Genomic DNA, 22878 nt, shown 5'->3' with positions numbered 1-22878 from the left:
ACCTCTCCGGAGTCCATTCAAAACCTAAGGCAGCGGGGGTAAGTAATCCAGATTTTACCACAAACGTGCTTTGACTCCGGCAATACACACAGGCTGGCTGGGTTGTAAGAAATCCCCACGCCAGGAGAAGGGGAACCCTGCCTTTCCCTAACTCCGAGCACTCACACTAGCAACGGCAGAGATGCAACTAGTAGTAAAAAGAGGGCATCCAGTACCCCCAAATCCATAACGAGCTGCGGCTTTGTGAATGTCTCCCTGTGGGGGTGTCTGCCTCAGCTTCTACCATGCTTTAAAAACTTTTACCTTTTGCATGAAAAACAACCCTGGCTGTGAAGAGCAGACATCAGACAGCTACTAGGAGCTGCGCTCAGCCCACGTGCTGTGCAGAAATCCCTGTCCACGTGATGCATAAGCAGAAAATTCTTGTGTTTGGAAGGCTCAGCCTGGACTGAACAGACAACCAAGTTCTGAAATGCCAGGCTTGCGCTCCTTCAAGTTTCAGAAACCCTTTCCCAAACCCACGCCTCCTTGTAACCTCCACCTCACACCACTGACCTGCCTTTATTCTGCACACACCAAGGACATCCCGATGAGCAACCACTCTGTGGTGAATTACCAATTTGAACTCTAGTTCTGATGCAACTGCCCATACCTCAGCAGGATAAAGAGTCAGCATGAGGCATTTTCAATTATGCTGTGAAGTGTGAGCCCAATTCAGGAGCAGGTACTTTGCAGGACAGTCTGACACAGGAACGCAAGAGCAAGAAGCATGCGATGCACTGCAGGGAGCTGACAAAAACTTTTTTAGCACCTCCTGAGATTCTTTGATCAAGCTTAACTTCCTAGGGTATGAAGTTTTTATAGTTTGGGCTAAGAAGACACGTTTTCCAGAACAGAAGAGAGCATGCCACACAGAGCAGGGTGTTTTACCTGTGTTTCCGCACTGCTTAAGGAATGGAGATCGAGTGATGGATCGGTTTTGAGCTCGGGCTCAGGAGCTGCAATCGGGGCTTTCACCAGGATGTCTTCATCAGGGCTGGCTCCTAATCCCGGGTCTTTCTGGCCACCACCTGCCTCTTTAGGAGCATCACTGTCTTTGTCCTCTTCGGACACCTGAGACTTGGGCCTCCTGAGAAAGGATGAGAAGAGGCGGGAGAGACCCCGGCCCTCGGGGGTGCGGCGCTCCTTCTTGCTCTGCTCCTCGTGCGTGGGTGTATCGCCGTTGGAGGCCTTCTGCTTTTGCCCCGCTGCAGGCTGCCCCTCCGACGCCTGCCGAGCCCCCTCCTCTAGGGATGCCTCTTGCTTTTGTGTTTCAGCAGCTCCTTCCTCCTCCTTGGCTTGCTGCTGCTCTGAGTTGTCGGCGTCCACCGCTAGACTCTTCTCTGTTGTCATGATGATGCTGTAAGAGAGGTGCCAAAGGTCTCAGTCAAGAGCTTTGCAATATTCAAGTCTGCGTTAAGCTACTCGAACCCAGCCACAAGCACAGACACACCACATTGGCCACTCACACCCCCCTGTCCGGCCAACTCCAGCCTACAAAGTCATGAAGAGCAAAATCACTGATTTTGCTGAGGTTTGCTCAGACAGAAACACCTCCAGCAACGTCTGCCCGTGCATCTTCCACCATCTGGATGGCACCGACTCCAAACCGCTAAATGCCCTGGCACCCGGTCTGCAGCCCAAGAAGAACAAATGATTAAAAAATGGAAACAAAATTAGGGAAAGGGGAGGAGACGGCAGCAAGTCTTGCTCCACAGGGCTGTCCTGACGTCCTCTCTTCCTCCAAGTCCCTGTTCCCCTCTAGCAGCACTGGCTGTGGGAGCAGAGCAGATGAGGACACGCGCATGACCAGGCAACCTTCTGCCTACCACGCCACGCCAAAGTTCCCGAGGGCCATAAACGGCACGGCACGGCGTTCCAGCATCCTCCTCCGCCACTGCACTGGAAGGAGCAACCTGCTGCTTGGGAGACGGCTCATAGAGCCAACGAGAGTCAAAAATTTGTGCACAGCCACAAATTTTAACGGCCGCTTACTTCTAAATGTCCCTGAAAGAGGCCACAGATCCTTGCCAGGAGCTACAAAGGGGGATATCTGAACACGAGGAACCACAGTGCCACCCTGCCGGGGACAGCACCCATCGGTGCTGAGCGGCAACAAGGCAGGACCAGTGGAGCAGGCGTCAGGATTCGAGAGATCTTTGCATTGCACATGGGGAAAATGTAAAACGAAAAGGTTTCCAAACAATCTCCGTCACAGAGAGCAGATTTCTTCAGAGCCTGCGCTGTTAAGCTGATGCAATGTTTATTTCAACTTTAGCCCGGGCTGTTGACACAAAAAAAGATGGCAATCGCATGAGAAGAATATCTATTTAAGGTATAAAGAGGACCCAAAATAATCATGCTTTAGAGAGGATAGAACTAATCTTTGTGCGTTGCATCACATGCATCTGCAGCAATAAATTGCCACTGCTTACACAGAGCAAATAGCATATAATCCAATATGCCTTTCAATCCCCCCAGCCCAAGCTGCAGCATACAAACATTTGCTCAAAATACATACTTGAAATTAAGAAACATCTCAAGATGTCACCCTCCTACATATTACTGCATTCAACAATTTTAATTTAACTCATCCTGATTGCCAAAATAACCAGAGTACTTGAAAGAGAAAAGACCTCCTAGCCTTCCAGCGTTCTCTTCCCTCACATTTAATGCAAAAGCTTAATATTATTCCTAATGCTGTGGTTGAAACCAAGCAGCATTAGAGACCCTCACTCCATTTGTTCCTCCAGCAACGCAAATTTCCTGAGTTTACAGGGTTTGGGTTGGGTTTTGCTTTTGGGGAGGGCTTTTGGAAAAGCAGGGCTGGAAACCCACAGGGTCTGTGCTCCCATCAGGGTAACCCGGAGCTGGGTCACACTGGGGACAGGCTCTCTGAAACCTCCTCACTAGGACTCAGCCCCACCAGCCAGCTCTGGGGACAAGCTGCAGGGCTCTTTTTAGCCAGGGCTCTGGCTACAGCACCATACCCGACTCACGATCTTCCCCTCGGTGAGCTGCTCTGGGTTTCTCCAAACCCACCGCAGAGGCGGAGGCCACGGCATCAGCAGCTTTCCAGCTGCACTGAGGAAACGGGCAGCCCAGCAGCCGGCCAGCACGGGCACCCGCCGGCGCAGCAGGCACGCTGCAAGGCAAAGATGCTGCCAAAACCCAGACGTGACAAGGCTCCAAGCTAAACAGAGATGCAGATGCACAGAAAACCACACCGCGTGGGTTCTCCTCCTCCGGCACGTTGCACGGGAGAAGACAGGACAGCTTGGCATAGCCCAACCAAAGCAGCCAGAGCATGCAAGGGTGATTCTCCAAAATGCTCCAGGGCTGGGCGTTATTGTCGCTGTTTCCCCAGAAACAGCAGGAGTTTATTTTTGCAAGATCATCACGGAAGAGGCTCCGTGAGAAAACCCAAGTTAAATGAAAGGCTACAGCAGACTGAGGCAGCACCCAGCTGGGTCCCCCAGTACCCCTGAGGAGGGGGCAGCTGTGTGCCTGCTGCTCGCCCCCCGGGGCAGAATCCACGATGCCAGACCTACTTCTCCCCTAAACATCAGCAAGGAGGGGAAGCAAGTTAAACCCCACCACATGCAGCAATCAGACCAAAGTTCGGCAGCCCACAGGGCACACACCCCACGGTGAATACAGTGGATGGTGAATACCTGGAAGCTGCAGCTAGCAGCACACGAGCAGGGGGAGGGACGGCTACGCACTCACCAGGGGGGTTAAGGGGCTGCAACCGGCTTGTGAGGATGGCCGAGTGCAGGTGACTTGCCCCTGCAGCTCTTACTGCTGTTTCCCTTTCCCCTGTGATCCCTTGCTAGGGATGCTGCTGGCTCCGTCAGCAACACACAGCTCTGTCTGCAGAGTCACCCCAGCCACCACACAGCCAATTCGTGCTCTCAACAGCTCTCCAAAATCTCCTAGCTGCTACAAGGCAGAGCAGGGAGCAGCAACCTGTGTTCAGCCAAACACACGTCACCCCGAGCCCACGATGCAGGACAGACTCGCCATGGCCAGCTCCCAGGGCCAAGCTCCCGACGCCCCGGCACGCACTGAGTGGGACGGACGCGTTGCAAGACTGTCCCACCGCAAACCCAGGACGCCAGCGAGCTCCCTTCTGCACCAGCTGCCGAGGCAGCCTGCTTTGTAGTTGCTTCCCACTGTGTTTGTTTTGAATAAACACATTTGTAGGAATCATTATCAAAACACACAGCGTTGGAAGCATGTTACTCTTAAAAAGGCAGAATCAAGGCTCTTGAGAGGATGATTGCAGGGAGGGCACAGCTGAAGATCAGCTCTTATCAGCTGCAGTAAACAAGACAGACAGTCCACAAACAAACGTTTCCTCTGGACGTAGCTTTCTCTCTTTAAATACTAAATACCAACAATTTTGGAACAAGGAATGTTTACTTGTTTACATTTCAAAGCCACAGCGAAGACCCTTCCTGGCGTGGGAAGGTGGGTCTTGTTGATGATGAGCAACGTCTCCACGTCTTTCCTCATCCCCGGGGAACCATGTCGCAGCTCGGCCACATCCCCTCGGCAGGGCTGGGGATGCGGGGATGGGCACGTACGAGCCCTGCCCTTCCCAGTAAACATTTCATAGCACCAGTTAGCCGCCAGCACCAATAACTCGCTGGGTGCAGGCAAACATCCTGCTGCAGACCTCAGCGTGCTTCTCCGATGCGTGGGCTCACAGCTGGTTCCCTCCCTTTGAAGTCTTACATTCAGAAATGGTTTCCCCTAAGCTCTCAACCAAAAGCAAGAAGAACTGTAAGCAAGCAAGATAACCAAGAGGCCATATTACTTTAAAAAAAAAAAAAAAAAAAAAAAAGGCAAAAAGAAAGCACCTTGATTGCATGGAGATGTTTGCCAAGTAGTGTTTTGTTTCCAACACAGCCCACAGCAGAGCCAACACAAAGAATGAGGCTCCCACTGCTCTTCAACTCTTTATTTGGAGAAAACAATGCCCACAGCCAAACCACAAGCAGATTTTAAATTTTCCTCCACAGCACTATTCCACAAGGCAATTCTGCAGAGCATGCAGGTGCCTTGGGAGCTCCCTGGATGCAGGAGGATATTCTGCTCTTGTAGGAGCACCCAAGCTGCTCACCTCCTGCTCTGCACTGCCACGCTTGTAAATGCTGGATTTGGGGTTGTTTTTTGGGGGTTGGTTTGGGTTTTTTAGAGGATGCCAGACAGTCTGTAAAAGGCAGGCTCTTCACAAGTCTAGAGCGGAGAAGGCGTGGAACGCTATGGAAATAAGCAAATCACAGCAAAACTTAAGATATGATCCCACATAGAGATTTCAGAGTAAAAATCTCATCAGAAAAGTGTTCAAGTACGTGTTTATATTTAAGCACTTTTAAGTTTAAGAACATCCTGCTCTGGGCAAGAACATTTTAGCAACAGGAAGCGATCGGAAGAAAAGGTAATTAAACACACCCAGAGCAGCCTGTGGGGAGAAGACAAACAGGCTTCTCCCCACTGAGGAGAGCTGCACCACAGCTCGACCTCCCCAGCGGGAGCATCCCCCTTCACCTGCACCAGATCGGACCCCAGAGGAGGACCTGGACCTCCCGGCATCCCTCAGCATCACCGGGATCATCAGTGCTTCGGTGATGAAGAGGGAGCCCCATCTCTTCTTAAAAGGTGTGTCAGCAACTCTGAACACCAAACGTCAAAGCAAACCACTAAACAGGTGCCTTACGAACCTGCTGTCCCCCACGGCAGACCCTCCAGCTGCCCAGATATCCTGAGACCCCCAGGCTCAGTGCTCACTCGTTTCTGTCCAAGGGCACAGCTGCAGGGAGGGCACAACATCCCTGCGGGCTCCCTGTCACCTGCACACTCACCCGGCCCCTCTCCATCAAAATCCATTAAAGAAAACAGACTTAAAAGTGCTTAAAAGGAGCGCAAGGCCTCGTTGCTTATCCTGTCCCCATGATCCATGCTGCAATCCAACACTAATTAGTATCTGGTGAGCAGAGGATAGCAGAACTCAGCTCCGACCCCACACCACCCCACAGGCCCTGCTCTTGCAGACCACCCTCCAAGTCAAACCATTCCCCTCTTCCAGCCCGCACAGGCGATTCATCTAAAATACAGATTTTAGAGTAGCTCAACAGATCCCAACGGCTCCCTGTCGAGAAAGCCTTCAAGCCTGGAGGGTGCCAAATTACTCACTCACTGCGCCTGTGCTCCTGGAAGGCTGTCATTAAGTGATGGTGCGTTAGTTCTCTGGAATTAACGATGCTGCTCGTTTGGGTTTTTTCATGACGAGCTACAGAGGCTCAAAGAAACACTAATATTTAGATACGCGTCTGTCACTGTCTCCTACCTGTCAGCATGCTCCAGCCTCTCTTATTTAGGCACAGAGATAAGCATAGTAATAGTAAGATCTAACTTATCCCTGCTTCCAAGCCTGGAAAAACAATTCATGGCTCATGCCATAACTTACTTAATTCCCAGTGTCTTAGCCTTTCAGAGAAAGACGAAAAAGGACTGTCCACCAGGAAAGTTCATTTCTCAGAAACACAGTTTTGCAGCAATGCCCAACACCAGATAATGGTAATGGCACTGCTGGAACAAACTATCTTGATCGTCCTACCCAAAAATGTGTGGCTTCACTGAATGCTCCTGCTCCACCGAGAGCTGGAGGCAAAGATAAAAGAGAGAAATTTCTGCTAAAAATAGGCAAAAATCAAACAGTTTCAGCAACAGTGTCTTTTTTTTTTTTTTTTTTTTTTTTTTTAAATGTGTTCCTTCCCATTTCATAATATGTGTGAAAAGCACACGATTCACCAGGGAAACTACACAGCACATCGGTCTGAAATAGATAGCGCAGGCTGAAAATCCAGCTTTTTCAAGACGTGGTGCATGTGCAACAAACCTGCGTCTGTGGGTGGGAGAGGAGGAAACTGCAACCACCACCAGCAGGACTCGCCCCACGCGTGCGTTCGAGCCAGTATCCTACATGTGATTTTTACTACAGTTAGAAAAAAAAACCATAGTAGAGAGCTGTTTCTTCAGGTTTTTTTAAACAAATTAAGAAATTAAAATGCAATAAAAATAAGCCTCTCAATAAGAAATTCAAACAACTGTGAAACAGTGTAAAGCACCAGAACCTTTCAAAATTTAATATATTTTAATAGAGGAGTAATTAGCGCTGGCATTTTATAACCCCTGTTAGAATTAACGTGCACCATCTTTTTCTGCTGGTACTTTGGGTCCTGAACAAAAGGGATGCTGTTGCTCAGCCGGCAACACTGCCTTACCCAGAGGGTAAAGGGAGACTTCAGAAGCCCCACTGAACGGGGGAAAAATAAACCACCCAATACAACACAGATGGCACATTACAACTGCCCGGATTTAATTCTCACCAGACCAGCCCTCGTAATCTACTGTATGTCAGCAGCACCATGCCCCTCTTTCATCTTCTGGTATCGTACAGCTTTCCTATTTAAATGAGGGCAAAAAATAGTAGCTCACCATCTGCTGAAAGCAAATCATTTATGTCAAATTGAAGACTGGGCTTATAAAATGACCTGACTAAATGGAGCAGTAAGTGCATTACAACCAAAGGGAGCTGGGAGCTCCTCCCCTGTATGCTCAGAAATCCTCCTGGATGCTACAGAATTCCTTACGCAGGAATTCACAGGCTTTGCCCATTGGTTAAGGGCTGAAATTTAAATGAAAACAGGTACTTGTTGCTGGAGCCTTGTCTACAGCAAAGGGTTTGGAAAGGGTGCCCATGGGGGGACCCATTAAGAAAACTCACTTGAACTTGGAGCAGCTGGACCCAGAATAGAGCCACGGGGAAGGTGCACGCACCAGGCTGCCAGCAAAATAAAGCTGCTGAGACTATCCCTCCTCATGCTGCAACGCAGGAGCAAACCAGTAGTTTGCTAAAAAGACTGAGAAAACCGTCTGTTTCATACAAGCGTTGGTTCCTACCCCACCGTGAGCAGCAGAAGCCGCTGGTGGGGCTCCCTTCCCCCACTCCCACGGAGCTCAGAGCAGAAACACCACGGGTTTGCCTGGAACGCAGGTCCCTTCCCTCTGCAGCCTCCAACCACTCAACCGCACCAAAGCCCCACGGAGGTGATGGCGAGCGCAGGCGGCAGCCCCACCGAAACCCTCCGGTATCTGCCACGGAGGAAGGGAAGGACCCCGGGCACCCGTGCCCACCCCGCAGCCAGCAGCAGATAGCATCCCCGGAGCTGCTCCAGCCGCCGGCCCGGCCGCCCACAGAGGCAGGAGCGCGGGCAGCTCGACTCGCAAGCAACCAGACAGGCGCCCAAAATCTGTGCAAATAAAAGCAATGGGAACGGCGCAGCCCGTGCACTCGTGAGGGCACCATGAGTGAGCGGCACTTTGTCAGGAGCAAGCAAAGCCCCTTAAGGACACGTGGGCTTCGTCCCAGCAGGTCACCCCATCGCAGCCTCTCCTGGCTTCGCACGGAAGGAACACCGAGGGTGGCGATGACAGCGCAACAGAGATGACAACACCAGTGCCAACAGCCTTCTTCCTCCAGCAGGACACCACTTTCTAAAGCAACAGTTAAACAGAAATAAGTAATAGATCTCCATCAACCGAACAGGAGGATTTTTGCCATGCATAATTCATAAGGGTGGGGTGTTTTTTTTCCCCCTGCCTGAACACAGATGTGTTTACTCACACTGTGCCTCATTTACACTCAAGGTTTAACATAACAGGGCTCATTTTCCTTCCTTACAGTTTTTCAAGCACAGGGGTAAAGCACTTTTTGCTTTCATCATTTTCCCTTTGGTTGTTTCCAAACCAAAGCTATAATTAGAACCCAAGAGGGACCTGCACGCTCCTTTGATAAAGAGCTGCCTGCCAGATAAATACCACCCGCGCGCGCACACACGGGCACCTGCCAAGTACGTACCGCTGCAGCACCGGCAGCCAGGAGGATGTTTGATGCTAAAAGCTCTTAACAGGCTTCATCGCCTGCTGCTGCTGCTGTGCAGCGGGTGCCCACGGCTCCGGCTCACACACCGCGCTGCTCTGCTGCTGCGTGCCCCAGACACCGCGCTTCACCACTCGACCCGCAGCGATCCAGCTGCAGCACCACGTGCATTCATCCGAGTGCCTCGGACACACCTGCCACGCCCCGGTACGACGCCCCAAATTCATTGAAAAAGAACCTAATGTGCCAGTTATTTTGACATGATTAGCAGCACGATAAATGCGTCACATTTAAAGTATCTAAGGGAGCCGCTCGGAAGGAGGGCTGGCATGGCCTGGGTCATGCCAGGCTCAGCCTCTGCCAAGCCCAGGTAAAAGCCAGCTGAAAGCATCCTCCACCCTGGCTTTAAGCTGGGCTTTGCTTGAGGATTGCCACTGAATATGAAGGCTAGTTACACCACTTAGCCCCTATGCCACCCTAAACTGATCGCAAGGCTTTCTCTCCTGTAAATTGGCCATCCCTTCTCCCCTTGGCACCAACGCTCCAAAAATATTCCATGTGAAGGAGACCTGTTCTCCCCGCCAGAGACAGCAGTAGGGATCCCCCCCCCCCCCCGGACACTGCCACAAGGGTCTGCCCCTGAGCAGCCACAACATGGTTTTGTTGCTGTTTCAATCCCTCAGCACCAGACGCCAGGCTGAGTTCATCCACACGCTTTGCTCTAGCATGCTCGCAACAAGCAGTGAAGATGGGGGCTGCCAGGGGATAACGACCTTTACACTAATTATCAGCAAGCCCGGAACATTGCACTTCTCAAGTTTAACGACCCTCTCCCAGCAGCGCGGGAAGGCACAGACCAGCTGCAGATTATCCTACTAAATTCCCCAGTTCTTGTTTTTCTCAACAGGATGGCCAAGGCCCAGCGGCTTACACCTGCAGAGCAGGACAGGGGATGGAGAAGCTGGAGACCTCCTCAGCATCCACCAGCCTGGATCGATCCAGCCCCCCCACGGCTGCTGGCTCTGGAGACACGAGTGGGGCAGCTGCAGGAGCTGCTGCAAGGCTGGGAGGAGTGAGTCAGCCCGCAGGGAGGTTCCTTATGCTGAGTTTCACTAGGTGGGTACATACCACCGCAAATATCGCATCACAGCGGCATTGATCCTGAGCAAGGGGAAGGCTTTGTTTCAGGAAGCTGCCACCCTTCGGCATTTTCCCTTTTCTGAAGTCTCCTCTTCTCCTTCCAGGGCTTCGCATCACACGCAGCAACGCCAGGGCAGGGAAGGGGGAGAAACTTCCTCCCACCACAAACCTTGAGCTGTACACTCCCAGCATCACAGGAGGAACCCAACCTTTAACCATTTGAAAACTTGCATGACCATGCATCTTAGCTTTAGAAACCACTAAGAGCTAACTGAAGTCCTCCAACAAAACCAGAAGAGCCTGCAGAAGCACGAGCCCTCTCCAAGCTGGCTGCAGCTCTCCAAGGCGCACAGCAATGGGGGATGCAAACTAGGATGCAGACCCCCAGCCAGCTGCTGACCTTGCCTCAAGACTGGGAACAGAAAAGCATCTTCTGTCGGCACCGTGCACAAAAGGGAGGCAGGGAGACACCTGCTCCAGAAAGCTCTCCTCTTTTTTTCTTTCCCCTCCCTTTTTTCCCTCCCCTCCCCCCCCCCCTTCCTTTTTTTTCATCCTCTTTTTTTTTTTGTTTAAATGGTGAAAGTGATGAGTTAATTCAAACTCTGCATCATTCCCAGAGAAGCACCCCATGGGGATGGTCCCACTGGTCCAGGCAGACACCCAGCACCATTCAGAGCCTGGGGGCATGTTCTCAGCCAGCCCTGCAAACCACTCATTCAGGCGTTTTCCCAAATACTCATACCCAAGAGTCGGGTGCTGTTTGTGAAGCCTCAAGATACTGACTCAGTTCAACTGGGACAAACTGAAGTGCCACCAGGGCCCCCGAAGGATGCTGCCCCGACAAATGCAGCATCACGTGTTACAGAAGAGCACTGCAGGTCCCAGGCACACTCGGACACTTAGCACCACCTCCACAAGGATGGTTTTCTTCCCATCTTTCCTGCTCGTGCTGTTCAGTGACCCCAAAGTCACCCTTGCCCCTGGGGTGTCTTCCCAAGCTGGAAAGCAAAGAAGATGGTTTCTGGAAAATTCCATCAGGTGTTGCAACACCTCCCACGTGGAGGGTGCTCCGCCAGCAGCCCTCCAGGGATCCTGCACCCGCACCGCACGCAGCACCTGCCCGCAGTCAAACCGGCAATGGGAGATCAGCGTCAGGATCAGCGAGACACCCTCGCTGGCAGCCCCCATCCCACCACAAAGCAGCTCTCCTCTTAGCAAGGCTAGGGAGAAGCCCACGTTGAGCACAGCTTCCTAATATCTCCGTTACACCACGTTACTGTGCCAGATTTGGCACAATACTACCTGCTCCATGCATGCAAAAGCACCTTGTGGATGCCTGGAGGTCCTGCCCTGTGTCCAGCACCGCATATGCACACCTTGCTTCTGTGCTACAAGATCCCACACTGACGTCCCGAACAGCCAACTAGTGACGGGGACCAAAACGGTGGGTAAGACACCGGGGACACCAACCCACCATAGAATCACAAAACATCTCAAGTTGGAAGGGACTCATAAGGATCATCAAGTCCAACTCCCTGCTCCTGGGAGGACTGCCTAAAATTAAACCACATGTCTTAAAAGTGTGACACAACTGCAACCTCCCCAAGGCTGCATCCCCACAGGGCTGGCAGCCGATGCAAATCCTCCCATCCCCACCAGAAACACAAACCAAACAGGAGGGAGCGTGAAGCCGCGATTAAATATCATCTTCTGCGCTCAGCAGTCAATTACGGACAAATTACAGAGTGGCTCAATCCTGCCACCCTCCCCAAAGCCGCTCCTTTCGGTATCCAACGTAGCTGCAGCAGAACCACCCTGCACAACATTTGGCCTCCCAGCCGTTTCCACCAGTCAGTCTGTTTGTTTTTTCCACCCAGCAGTGAAATCAGGCAGCTTTAGTTTTTAATCCCCTTAATTAGGGGTGTGCAGCAGTCTTCATTCCTTAATTACATCCATTGACACATCTGATGCAACACATTTACAAACAACCATTTTCACCGGAGATGGCTTTGAATCAAAATTGCCGTCTTTCCCACACCGGCTGCACGGCGTCGCCAGCGGGGAGAAGACACAACACGGCTCTCTGGATGCTTTAACATGACACGGTCACGGACAGCTCGGAAACGCGATTTTCATTAAATAATCACCTGTTTCTTTGGCAGGAGTTAAGCACGAGGTGACTACAGCACTGAGAAACAACCAGCAGTTTGCTTGAAGCAGCAGAGTGGGAGCGCAGCTACAAAAAGTTTGCAACAAAGAAGTGCCCGTTTCAGGCAATGCTCCCAGCGTCGACCCACGGGACAGAGGGATGGTATTTCAGTGCCCAACTCGGTTATTTTGGTGTAACGCCTTTCGGTAGCTCAGTTGAAGGCGGACAACAACGGCGTGCTTCATTTCAGTTGCTCAGCTGTCAGGAATCCCTTTGATCCTCTGGGAGAGCAAATACCCAGCGAGCATTTTATTACCACCACTTCTGCTGCCGAACCAAAATAATTACGCTGACACCTCCTGCCTGCCCACGGAGCCATTATAGCGTTATCCCACGGGGTGCCTGCGCTCACTCCTGCTTTGAATTACTGCACCGGACTCCCATCCCAGTGCACTAATAGCTCACTGGGACGCGGCAGCTGAGCTCCCGCCTGCAGCCCGTCCTATCTGCCATAGGGAATCCTCAGCAGGATATTAAATATCGTCTTGGGGGGAAGGGACAGCGCCGATTTTAAAAATGAGAAGGAAGACAACATGGGGTTGCGAGGGGTTTTTTCCCCACTGCTGGAGACCCAAAGTAAGTGTCCTCGCTGGTCCCCGCAGCACCTGGCGCTCAGCTCCTGCATCAGCCCTCCTGCTCACAGTCGCTGCAACCATTTGCACGGAGGAAACGTGCACAAGCGTCGCCTTCTTCAAACTACAGAAAGGAAAAGGAAGCTGCGTTCGCCCTCAGTACCTGCAGGGAGCGGTCAGAAACGCATGTTGCACCCACATTACTCGGGGCCGTGTTAGTTTCGGTTGCTGCCTTTCCTTTCTGCACTCGATGGGTCGGTAAGGGAAGGGGTTTGTAGGTTCTGATTTCACAGAACACACACAAGCGCTGCCATATTTGAGCAGTTTGTGAGAGGTATTTTTTACTTCTTCAGCTTCCACCTCTGCCATCCAGCAAGCCAGGACAGCATTAGCACCCAGTCTCATACTGGTGCTGCTGGATGGCCCTTGTATTTCTGAGTAACACGCCTTCCTCTCCAGCCACCCTTCATCGCGCCAACCCAAACATCGCTCCACCCAGGGGTCCATATGCTGCTCGATGGACAAGATGCACGAAAAGGATGTCTCCCACCCTCCCATCCAGCTGCACTAGATCTGCTCCCCCCCCCACCCCCCCGATCCCCCCTGACCTCCTCCCCACACACACCCCTCCCCAGCCTGCTCACACCTTTCCCCCCACCCCCCTGCCACCTTCTCTCTTTCATTCCGCACTGGGAGAAGCCTAACAATCCCGAAGGCATTCCAGAGAGGCTGGGCACAAAGACAGGCGAGCACGAGGCTGGGGACACGGGCGCATCACTCTGAAGTTGTAACCCAGCTTTCTCCGCTCCCACCGGTGCCGATACACACCACTGGCGCTGACACACACCGCCATGGCACCGCCAGCCACCGACCAGCTGAGAAGACAACAGCAAACACCTTTTTAAACACTGCAATATTTTAAAATAAATGAAGAGCCGTGCAAGACAAAATATTCCCTTTAGTAGAGATAAGGCATATGCGGAAAACAGAAAGCAGCTGGTTTAAGTATCTCCCTGCTAAAATAAATGGTAGCTGAGGTTAGCGCTGCTCTCTGGATAAGCTACTGGCCTTGTGTACACAATTTAGCATCCCATTGATACTTATTTTACGAGTTAGGTCTCAGAATAATCCTTACGCTATTCAAAATGTGCGCACATTTGTGCGCGCACACCCCCCCAACAATACAAAGGCGGTATGAATAACTACGTGTTTTTTTGGAGAAGCTTTGCTTATTTTTCCCTTTTTTATATTTAAATCCCAGTTGTGCAATTGCCTCATGCACAACTGAAGCCTCATTGAGCCTAACACTGCTTCATCCAGCTGAAAGCTCCACAGACTCGTGGGGACTGAGCATGGCTCAGGTATTTAGCAAGTACCAAAACCTTGCAAAAATTTACAATAAACTTTACAAGCCTCCGTATTTCGGACTCTAAACCTACTGGTCTTGTCCGGCACCCAGTACTGAAGACTGAATGGAGAGCCCCAGCTAAAATTATGCTGCAAAAGTGCTGCAAGTCCCACAGCCGCAATACCAGACAAGTGAGCTACTCTTTTCACTGTGCTGCTGACAGCAGGAGCCACACAACAATATTGCTGAAATCCACATTCATGCAGCACAAGGGAATAAAATGCCACACAAATCCTCTTTTCTGCAAGCTCTGGTGATATCATTGTTCGAGCTAAAACTGCCATGAGGAGACCCTTCAAACGAGGCCAGGCGAAAGAGTGGAGAGAGCAAAAAGCATCAGTGAGCTCACCCAGGCTCCCCAGCCAGGAGGCTCATGCCAAACCGGCTCTTTACTCCTCCAACAAATACACCCTTAAACCACCTCCTTTGCACTTCCTTCAGGATCTCTTCATATATACACAAGCTGAAGGTAAACGTCCGCCTGCTCCTTCATAAGACGAAAATACTGAATGTGCAAACGAGGTCTGACCGGGGTTCAGCTCACTCCGAGACACATCCTCCCTGGTGTAAGCTGTCAGCAGGGCAGTGTGGAAAATGAAAGCAGAGAAAAGCCACACCAGCTCCAGAAAGCAGGTTGGTTTTTGCAGCCCTTACAGTGGCAAGAAGCGTGGTTTAAGAGTTAAAAGCAAAGACAGAAGCAGATGTAACGAGCTGCTCTCCCATCTAGGACGCTGGTGCACGCACACGCAGCAGCCCCAGCACAGCCCAGCTCCCCAAGCTAAACAAGTTGCAAAACTGTTTAGGAGTGAATTACAACTCCACATCAAGAACGTTTCATCATCTTATTCCTAAGCGAGCAAAATGCTTTAAAAATATCTGCCTTACCAGGTGGCATCCCCCTCTTCAGCACCTGGGGAAGGAGGCGCCCGTCCCTGCACCTTTCGGTTTCGCTGGGCTTGCTGCGCAGCACGCCTGCGATCAGCGCAGACCTCGCTCGTGGTGCACGTCACTGCCATGTGGACTTGCTGTTTCCCAGGCATTTTACCTGCTGACGTTACGATTGCAAGCCTGTTTGTTTTATTTAACCACGCTCCTACTCTTAAGCTACCATCCAATTACTGCTCCCAATTACTCAGTGCTCAAGAGCCGACATTAATTACAGAGTTCCCTGCGCACGAGGTTGCTGCCAGCTGCGCCACACGGAGTTGGTGGCACTGCTTCAAACCTGCCTGCATCCAGGACCAGCCTGCATCTTTTCTGGGAAAAGAAACACAGATTCCCAGTCTCAGTGGTGGACTAACAGCCCTGAGCAAGAAGAACAGGTCTGGTGTGAAATGGCAGATGAGGAGAAGGTCATCGTAGCCTCAATGGCCAGATCTCAGCAGCCTCCGCCAGCCCCTTGGATCCCCGACGCATCCACAGCATTAAAGGTCTGTTTTCTTCTTTGGGATTCAACAAAACACCGCACCAGTTCAGCACTGGTGACCTGAACCCGGCAGCCTCTGGGATGCAGGGCACACATAGCATCGGCAGCCAGTGCCACGTAAATTCATGTAAGTTGCAAGTGCCTTTGGCAAACCATTCACAAAAAGGAGGATGGAGACCCCAAACTCCCCAGACATTTCAGGAGAAATGCCTGAAAACCACCTCCCTCCAAGCACAGGTCACCTTAAACTGAGCCCATTCTGGCATTAGCAGCAGATCTGGGAGGTAGGACCCAAAACAACTCTCCGCCGCAGGGTCCAGGTACAGGGGGGGCACATCACCAGCCCTGGGGAGCAGCCCACAGCGACCCTCTGCAGCTTGCAAAGCCTTCACAAATGCATTGGCATCTGCAGACAGCGGCGCAAGAAGTTATTTTGCAACTCACATTGCTCAGATTTAATAATCACCCTGCTGCAAGACATCCTTCTGTCAGATTTTGAGAAAGATCCTGTAAACTTTGGTCTCTTTTTTTCCTTTCTAAAAATAGATATCTGTTGTGCAAAGGACTGATGCAGTGCCACTTATGTGAAACAGCTATACGCCAGAAGGAAATACCGCTTTAGCACAATTATCTACTAATTTTTTAATTATTAGATGTTTTATTTTTTTTTAACATGTGTTTCTCTTTGCACGGTGCAGCAGGCTTTCAAAGCGCTTCACGAGCGGCACTGCAAAACTCGCTCTTGACAGCAGCAGGAAGGTCAGTGCTAGGCTTCTTCTACATACAAGAGGAAAATAAAGAGGTAAATCGTTCTTCTCCGTGCTTCGTTTCTGCTCCCAGCCCTTGCCAAACACAAGCTTTTTTGATAGAAACCCATCTCACCACAGGTTTGCTCAGCAGGGCTTGAGGACCCCACTGGAGCAGGGGCAGGGAGCACCGCTGTGGCACAGACTGCTCACATCAGGGATGTGCCCGCGTGGGGACACAGGGAACGTGGCCGACTCACGTGCATCTGGGACCGCTTTGGTCGAGCACTTTGGGGCAGCAGAATGTGCCTTTTTAATCCACAGTATATTTAATATTAAGAAGAGCAATTAAATCAATTCGTGGTCACCCTGTGAGCTGTTAGTTTCCAAAAGTGAGTTCATTTTAAGCAGCGAAACTGACTTCCAGCATGGTTTAAAATATACTACACAAACATAAACGTGCTCGTGTGATCAGGAATGAGGCAACGGCGGCATAGGCTTTTACTGCTGGTGGCATATACCAAACGTTCTTGTTTAATGAAAGAGATAGGTGGATCTCAGGTGAAACACAAACATCCTCATCTAAAGTGATTCAAGCAAAAAGACAGTCTGCCTACTAAAACGCAAGCGCCACAATCCATTTTTCCTCGTAATAAATGCAAATCACATATATGATCACTACAATCCTACAAAGCCATAAGGGGCCGCACCAGGCACCACAGTGGCTCATTACTTGTGTGACGAACGATCAACTTAAAAATCAAATATCTGCACTGGTTCAAGCTGAATTTTTTCTGATTTGCATTTGTAAAAAATGATAATTCACTGCTTGAGGCAAAGACAGATCTTTCTTTAAAAGAGAGCAACAAATTTCAAGCATTATTTCCCAAAGCACCATGAAAAGAGCTCATAGCTGCCAATACCAAGTCTGGATCCTTTTGTGTCTTGGAGTCAACCCTTAATTTTACACTTGTGCTCCCAGGTTGTTTTCAAGAAACTTGGCCCATCCTAAGCTCTGGTGACTCATTCCCAAACCTCTCTGACTTGCAGCACCCAAACTGGTTGCACCCATGAAACACCTTGTGACTAGGCAAAAGCACTCACCTTGTGACTAGGCAAAAGCACTGTAAAGGGGGGGGGGGGGGGGGGCGTGGGCAGCGCAGGGGAAGGAGGTTAACTCAGAAAGGCAGATGAAAACTGCATGTTTCCCAGTCACTGTTTCCTCCGGAGAGGAGGAACCGAGTGACTGCTGGGCTTGGCTTACGTAGGGATGTTGAGACGATGCTCAACCTCGCAGGGTGCAGCTGGCTGCATTTCTGCACTGTTTTCATAAATCCCAAACGCTGTTGCTCCATTAGAAAAGCTCTGATGATGTTTTCCAACCGAAGGAATACGGAGAGGCTTGTTCTTTTCTCCCCTTGCTTTTATCTTCGTTTTAAAGAAATGTCTCAAAATATTTTCTCAGGGAGTGTGTCTGCTGAAGCGGAGCAGGGTACTCAACGCAGGGGGAAAAATAAGCAGATCCTTGAAGCACACAGGAACAACTCGCCCACAAATCTCCTACTTCAGAGATGCGCAGCTGCGACTTCAGCCTATGTCCTCTCCACCCTCAGCAGATTGTGATAAGGTTTATTACCACGGGTGTTTTCAGTAAAACAACAAATGTTCTTCACCTATCCGGAGGCATTTTTCTAGTGGTAAAGCTGAAGTGCTACAAAAGTTACAACTGATCAAACTTTAGTTTCAGTATAACTAATCACTACTTGTTTTTTTGCCAGTGTGACAAGTTTCAGAAGGTTAAAATGTTTCTGAGATGAGCAAAACATACCGACAGTTTTTCAGTTGATTTTCTAGTTCATGCATCAAAAGGGCACAGTCCTTTATTTCCTTACAATTCTGTTTTCAACTTAGGAGCGCCAGGCAGGAGGTGGTGTGCTGCACAGCAAAACCCGGGCTGAAGGCTTTTTGCGCCTGTTCCTACTATGCAAGTGATTTACAACCGCTGGCGATGAGAAATCATGAGAAATAGTTAATGTGCAACCACTTCCAACGGCAGCACTAGCCTGGCAAACAAAGCTAACCCTGCAACCAGGCTTGCACCTCGCCAAGCCGCCGCCGAGCTCCGTGCAAACCTCACAACCCCCTCCACCCGTGCGTGATTGATGCCCGGGCACCGGGTGCTGCCAGGTCTCCCTACACCGACCAGCCCTGCCGCTCGCTTCACCGGGGTGTGCAACGAACCTAACCGCTGGCAGAGGTGCAGCTGTGCATCTACCTCAAAAAAAAAAAACAAAAGGAGAAAAAAGTTTAAGCTTTTGCATCAAGTATTTGCATTACTAGATCGCCAGCCTTTCCTGCGATGAGCACTGCATGGATCATGCAGCCTGAACCACCCCGCCAGGGCAATAATCAAGCAATACTCATGCTGCAGAGTCCAGTTCAATTATAGAAAGAAATAAAGCTGTAAGAAAAGTGTCACAGCGAAACACCAAATCTCAGTGTACTTGCAAGGCTCCTTGCTTTGCTTAAGTCATCTCTCACGTTCATTATCTAGTCCCGTTCCTGCCTCTGGAGGCATGCAGGCACATAACACTAATAGATTCAGTTTCCCCGAGCTCTCCCTCTCTATTCATCATACGGTGGGAACTTTTTTTTAATAAACTACATCTTTACAAAAGGAATATCACCATTTGTCACCATCAGGTCAGAGGAAGAGAGCCAATCATTATCTTTAAATAAACCAAGAGCAGTAGCTGCAAAATACGATGCCAGTAACGCCGCCCAGCCACTGCTGGCTGCCCTGCCAGCACCCAAGACACTGCTCAGGTGCATCTGCAGGTGGGGGTCGGGTGCACCTGAACGCAACTGAGGAACATTTTCTGCATCAGCGCCCCAAAACTGAGAGGATGGGTGACACCGGCTACTCAACGCACCTCACTTCAGAAGCAAAATAAAATTGACAAAATACTGGCTCCGGTATGCAAGCAGAGGGGAAAAAGGTCATTCTTTCCTGCTGGCCCCTTGGGTTCTCATTACCGATTCTAACGAGGGGGCGAAGCATCCCAAACCACGCTGCAGAGAGGGGCAGGGATGCACGATGGGATGTGATGCCTGGGATGGGCGCGACGGCTGCTCTAACCTCATCGGCCACCTCCAGCTTTTCTCCACCGTTTCCTGGGGGAGGGAAGGGAAGCAAAGAGACAGGCGGGAGCAAACAAACCAGACACTGCCGCCTATAAACAAAGGAAATGTTTTCTGAAGACAGCATCTAGGTAGACAGGAGGAAAATAATAGAAGCAGCAGTTACAGCAACAACAGCAACAAAAAAAAAACCTCAACAAGAAGTCTAAAGAAATTATTTCCTCTAACGAAACACGCTGGAAACGGTATCAGAGGCTGCTGAAGTCAGATGAATTCAGCACATGGCCATTTCCCCACGCTATCGGCAGCACACCCTTCCCACGTTGATGCAATCACACCCAATGCTCCCCCTGGCTTCACCGCAGATAAACCCCCTTCTCCAGGGTCCATCCTGCACCCATCCTCTGCACTACTGAATTATTTTTCAGAAACTCCTGAAGAATGGAGTCGGCTGATCCGTGTAATTAACTCAACTAACCTGGGCATCTGCAAGAGCTCTTTTCCATCACCTTTCAACACCCCAGGGGGCCCAGGTGCACATGAAAACCGACAGAAAAGCAACATCTTTTTAGCCTGCGTTATCCCCTCCCAAATCAGTTTCTCTCCCTAGTTTTTCCCCCTCTCCAAGAAAGCTTGGGGGTCCTTAAACCCTTTTGACTAGAACTATGGACAAACAGCTGAAAACAGTCATTTTCTCTGCAGCCAGACCCTTCCCCAAGCCCCAAACATTCCCAACGTGTACCTAGATGGCAGTTATTCCAGCAGCTGAACCAGGCAGCCCACACTCAGGTTTTACAGTACTGCTACGCGATGTGCTTATTCACCGAGACTTTCACTAGCTTCTCACCACACATACTCACTTTCAAGTTGGCAGCTGGAGATAAAAAAGCAACAATATCAGCATCGGCCGATATCAGCATCGGCCGCCGGCACCAACCCCAGGAGGGATGGAGGGACATGGGGGCAGCACTGGCACTGCCTGGGAGGGATGGAGGGACATCCTTGGGAGGGTACACCCCCAGGAGGGATGGAGGGACATCCTTGGGAGGGTACACCCCCAGGAGGGATGGAGGGACATCCTTGGGAGGGTACACCCCCAGGAGGGATGGAGGGACATCCTTGGGAGGGTACACCCCCAGGAGGGATGGAGGGACATCCTTGGGAGGGTACACCCCCAGGGAGGGATGGAGGGACATCCTTGGGAGGGTACACCCCCAGGGAGGGATGGAGGGACATCCTTGGGAGGGTACACCCCCAGGGAGGGATGGAGGGACATCCTTGGGAGGGTACACCCCCAGGGAGGGATGGAGGGACATCCTTGGGAGGGTACACCCCCAGGGAGGGATGGAGGGACATCCTTGGGAGGGTACACCCCCAGGGAGGGATGGAGGGACATCCTTGGGAGGGTACACCCCCAGGAGGGATGGAGGGACACAAGGCAGTGCCCAGGACTCACCTCACCTGGTTTCTCACTGCTCAAATTTTAATACTTGCTACTGAGGATCCTAAAAATGCTCTTTTCTTGCATGGGACATGACCCCTTCCTCCTACAAGAAGCCTGGGAACACATCCTCTGCCATCTGCCTGTGTAAGGGCATGTTTATCTTATAGACAGCTTCTTTTACCGCCTCTATACGCTTACACGCAACTCATGCGGGAGAAACAGACACAGGGGTTAGCTGGCATTTCTTCTGACCTCACACCAACAGTCCCCCACACAATTTAAACATACAATTTCCATCTTACACGTCAATCGCTGCCAACGGTTGTAAAACAGGTACCTAAGACAGAAAACTTTGGCCTAACACTGGATTTTAAGACTTTTTGGCCAAAACGAACAGCTGTGTTTCCACCTGCACAAAGACCAGGAGGCTCCCTGGCCCGCCACCGCTCTTCTCCCTGTCCGCCCAAGGGGCTGCGTCCCCGCAGGGTCCCACCGGCTCCTGTCCCTAACCAGTGATGTGCACATCAAATGATGCTGATGGGATCAGCCTGTTTGCAAGCAGGACTAAGAAACTACCCGCATGCAGAAGCCAGTGTTTAAAAGACAGACCAGCAGTTTCTGTTTGGGGGGGTCTGCCAGGCTGCAGAACACCAGCCGGAGCTGCCTCTGCACCTGCTAAAATGTGCATCTTCCCGTAAAGCCCCAGGGCACCCTGCTCTCCTCCGACCCTCTCCTCAAGAGGGGAGATCAGGAATATTTGGTGGTAGGGCCCTCTTACCCTTTGTTTCAGGAACTGGGAGGCAGCAAGGAAGGCAGGGTTGCAGGAGGAGAAACATTTCCGAGCTATGGCAGCTGAATCTGGACCTGACAGATTTTTTACCCTTCCATGAACGAGCCGCTGCTCCAGTGACGAACGACTCTTAAAACTCCCCAGGAATGGAGCCACCAGCTGCGTGTTTCTCATTTTCCGAGTGCCTGGCTGGAGGCACTGCGGGCAGCTCACAAAGGCAGAACCCTTGAATATAAAACGTTCCACCACGCTCCACGTCTAAGGGATAAAACCAAACTGCCCGTCAACGCTTACACCATTACCTGTCCCGAAGCATCCACACGCAAATTGCAAAGACCATCTTTTGATTCATTTGCACGCAGGCATGGCAGATGAACCCCGGCAGGAATTATTAATCCTCCCGAGCAGAGTTTGAATAACAGGGAATAAATACAGCCCGGGGCCCCGTCCACAATGGGACGGGACTGTCCCCACTTAGCGGGCAGCTTTCGTTTATACTTAGCGGTACGCAAGCCCTGTGGGGGCAAAGCCCGAGTGCGATCACACACGGAGACCGCGCTGGTCTGCGCTCGCACGGAAGAGCAGAGGGGATGCACACGCCATCTTCTACCTCCGAGCGTTTGACTCTGCAATTCTACTATAAAGCCGCGTGAGCGGCTTAGTTATTTATTTAACTAAAAGCTTTTAATTATCTCTCTCACACACACGCATTACATGGGGCGGGGAAGGGGAGGAAATAATCAGCCTACAACCGGTGACCCGCGGGTTCAAAGGAATTGTGTTTTTCATAGAAACAGCTAACTAGCCCAGATCTTCTCCTGCTGCTTCCAAACCACGCTTCCAGCTGCAGGGCTCCATCCGCGGCGCATTCTGCTGCCGTTACAACTCGGGCTGACCTGATCACCGCAAGAAGGACCTTGGTTCGGGCAGAACAAAGGCTCCTCTCCAAGCGCAGGGTTTTCCTCGGGTGGCCACCGAGGATGTTATTTCGTGGTGTGAACCTGCTGGAAAGC

General features: G+C 51.1%; 1 protein-coding gene across 47 annotated transcripts in view; it reads right to left on the bottom strand.

The window, feature by feature from the left end:
- EPB41 (erythrocyte membrane protein band 4.1) overlaps positions 1-22878 on the bottom strand; it is a 96311-nt gene that overhangs the window by 49825 nt on the left and 23608 nt on the right. For 10 of the 47 annotated variants that reach the window (XM_040587325.1, XM_040587328.1, XM_040587329.1 and 7 more), the window contains exons 1-2: positions 15204-15291; positions 931-1399 (exon numbers count right to left, since the gene is read on the bottom strand). In XM_040587325.1, the coding sequence (XP_040443259.1) occupies positions 931-1392 (462 nt within the window). In that variant the 5' untranslated portion in view covers positions 1393-1399; positions 15204-15291. Of the gene's footprint in view, positions 1-930; positions 1400-6240; positions 6335-6514; positions 6568-15203; positions 15295-22167; positions 22467-22878 lie in introns of those variants that run through there. The other 37 variants (XM_040587346.1, XM_040587334.1, XM_040587336.1 and 34 more) reach the window with 19 other exon arrangements.

Source organism: Falco naumanni, chromosome 3 (assembly GCF_017639655.2).
Source record: "Falco naumanni isolate bFalNau1 chromosome 3, bFalNau1.pat, whole genome shotgun sequence".
NCBI classification, from domain to species: Eukaryota; Metazoa; Chordata; class Aves; order Falconiformes; family Falconidae; genus Falco; species Falco naumanni.
Note: the sequence above shows the minus strand (reverse complement) of the source record. Positions and strands in the feature narration are given on the sequence as shown.